The following is a 2,514-nucleotide window of genomic DNA, read 5'->3' on the forward strand; positions in this document are numbered from 1 at the left end:
CTCAACCAAAGATGGGCGGACACCTGGGACTGGGACAGAACCCAAGAAAGGTAACGAAGCAAAGTCAACTCGCGCTCCTGGGAGAGGAACACGATCCTGAGATCCATGCGGAAGAGAGCCCCCAGGAACTTCAGGGTCTGGGAGGGCACCAGGGGGAATTTCCGTTGATTGATGAGGAATTCAAAGGACCCCAGAAGATGACACACCTGGGTCACATCCAACAGAGCCTGAGAAAAAGAAGGAGAAACAATCAACCAATCATCGAGATAGGGAAAAACCAGCAGCCCTCTGGAATGAAGAATACCCACCAGAGGGGCCAAGAACTTTGTGAAAACTCTTGGCGCCGATGAAAGGCCGAAGGGAAGCACCTGGAATTGGAAGTGCCGGGAACCCACAGCAAGCCGGAGAAACTTCTTATCCGCCGGATGGATCGGGACGTGCAGATAAGCATCCATCAGATCCAGGGATGCCAGGAAGCTCCCAGGAAGCACCAAGGAAGCACCAGATGCAGGATGGACAACAAAGTCACCATCTTGAATGTACGACGGGGATAAAGCAATTGACCCGTTTCAGATCTAAAACAGGACGCAGATCCGAAGTATCCTTCTTGGAGACCAGAAAGAGGATCGAATAACAACCCTCGCCCCTTTCCAAAGGAGGAACCTCCACGATAGCCGCCTTCTCCAACAGAAGGCGCACACCTTCCAGCAAGGCCTCACATCGCAGAGGAAGACGGGGCAGGGGAGTCATGAAGAAGACCGGAGGGGGAGGAGAGGAGAATTCGATCCGATAACCCTCTGACACGCCCAGACATCCGGAACCGACAACCACTGGTGCAGGAAAGATTGAAGGCGACCCCCGACTGGCAAAGGCAGACAGTCATTGTGAAGAGGAAGAAGCAGCAGCAGCAACACCGGCAGGGGCCCGGCGCTTGATACCTCCAGGGGCCCCCCGGCCACGACCCCTGCCACGAAATGGCTGCGAAGCACCCCGAGCAGAAGGCCCAAAGGCACGACGATAGCCAAAACCACGCCCCAGAGAAGGAGGGCGGACCGGAGCCACAAGCTTGCGGTTCTCCGCCGACTGTTTGACCATCTCATCAAGTTGAGGCCTGAACACTTTGGAACCCACATAGGGCAACTTAAGCAGGATCGACTTCTGAGAAGACTCAGCCTTCGAGGAACACATCCAGATATGACGTCTCGCAGCTATCAAAGCACCAGAAGCAGCCACAGCGGCACTCAAATTGTCAAAGAAAATATCCGACAAGAATCGCACCTGCAACTCCATGAGGGCTAAGAGAGAGGGGGTTTCCTCCCCATCCTGCAAAAGAAGAGACAGGGCCTGAAAATCCTTGAGGAGGGACTGGACCATGTAATTAGAATAGGCAGTCGCCCTGACAGAAAAATTGGAAGCAGCATAGAAACACTTCACCACCCCTTTAACACGCTTATCCACAGCATCCGAAGGAAGGGCGTCATCCGACAGGACCAAACCTTGAGAGGAAAGACCAGCCATTAAATTGTCAACCTTGACGGCTTGTGGAAATTCAGCAGCAAAACCCTCCAATGGATAATGCTTAGACAAGAAGCGAGGGAAGGCGGATTTATCCACCTCCTTCCACTCATGATCCAGCACCTTGCGCACAGCACCATGCAAGGGGAAGGACTCAGGAGTCGGCTGGTGATATTGTGTAAAGAAGTCATCCTCCAGGGCATCCGATACCGGAGGAGTGAATCCCAAATTATCCTGTACATGGGCGAACAAGTCAGAGAGCTCCGTATCCTGAACAAAGCGCCCCCGGACACATTCCCCCTCATCAGGACCCATCTCATCATCAAGAGCGACCTGCAGATCTACAGACCCACGAGGCACCTTGACAGGAGGTCCAGAAGCCTCCCAAGCCCGGAAGACAGCAGCCACTGCCTCATTGATCAACACGCGCAGGTCATCCAAAGGAGGAGAGGACGAAGAGGCACCCGAGTCCATGATAGCCACAGGAAACCCTCTGGGATCAGACACTGCAAACAGCTACCAGAACAGGCACTCACAGAGGACGGGCGCACGAAGAAAAGGACCCCCTTTAAACAAACGAAGTCCGAGGTCCCGAGCTCACGCGGGACCAGAAAAGGGGGCGGGCACTAGAAAAAGCAGCCGGTGAGCCCAAACTTGCCCCAGGGAAACCGGAAACAACGTGGACCACATGCGCTGCAGTAAATCACCGCCGCAACCCCCGCCTGGTAAAGCAGGGCACAGCGGGATCGGCAAGTAGGAGAACGGCTGCTAAGGCAGGCCGTGGAGACAACCCCCATCAGGTGAGCGCACCCGGCAGAAGCGGCCGCTAGAGCAGACCGCGAATCACACAGGCACAGCAGGCAGCACAAGCAGAGAGTCCAGGGCAATAACAGCAATAAACAAGGTGGCCGCTAAAGCAGGTCGACTGAAACATAAAAATAAATAAAGGAACACTTGCCCACAGCTCAGCTAGGCACGAAGGAAACTGCAAACGCAGAA

General features: G+C 54.5%; 1 protein-coding gene across 1 annotated transcript; it reads right to left on the reverse strand.

Moving 5' to 3' along the window:
- Nucleotides 1-879: 879 nt before the first annotated feature.
- LOC146862724 (lamina-associated polypeptide 2, isoforms alpha/zeta-like) lies at nucleotides 880-1,989 on the reverse strand. Its single transcript, XM_085643108.1, has one exon. The coding sequence runs from the start codon at nucleotides 1,987-1,989 to the stop codon at nucleotides 880-882; it is 1,110 nt and encodes a 369-aa protein (XP_085499234.1).
- Nucleotides 1,990-2,514: the final 525 nt, after the last annotated feature.

This window comes from Triturus cristatus, chromosome 2_2, assembly GCF_964204655.1.
Source record: "Triturus cristatus chromosome 2_2, aTriCri1.1, whole genome shotgun sequence".
Taxonomy (NCBI): domain Eukaryota; kingdom Metazoa; phylum Chordata; class Amphibia; order Caudata; family Salamandridae; genus Triturus; species Triturus cristatus.

Coding starts and splice junctions, on each gene's coding strand:
- LOC146862724 (XM_085643108.1), bottom strand. CDS start 1,989: ATGGACTCGGGTGCCTCTTCGTCCTCTCCTCCTTTGGATGACCTGCGC.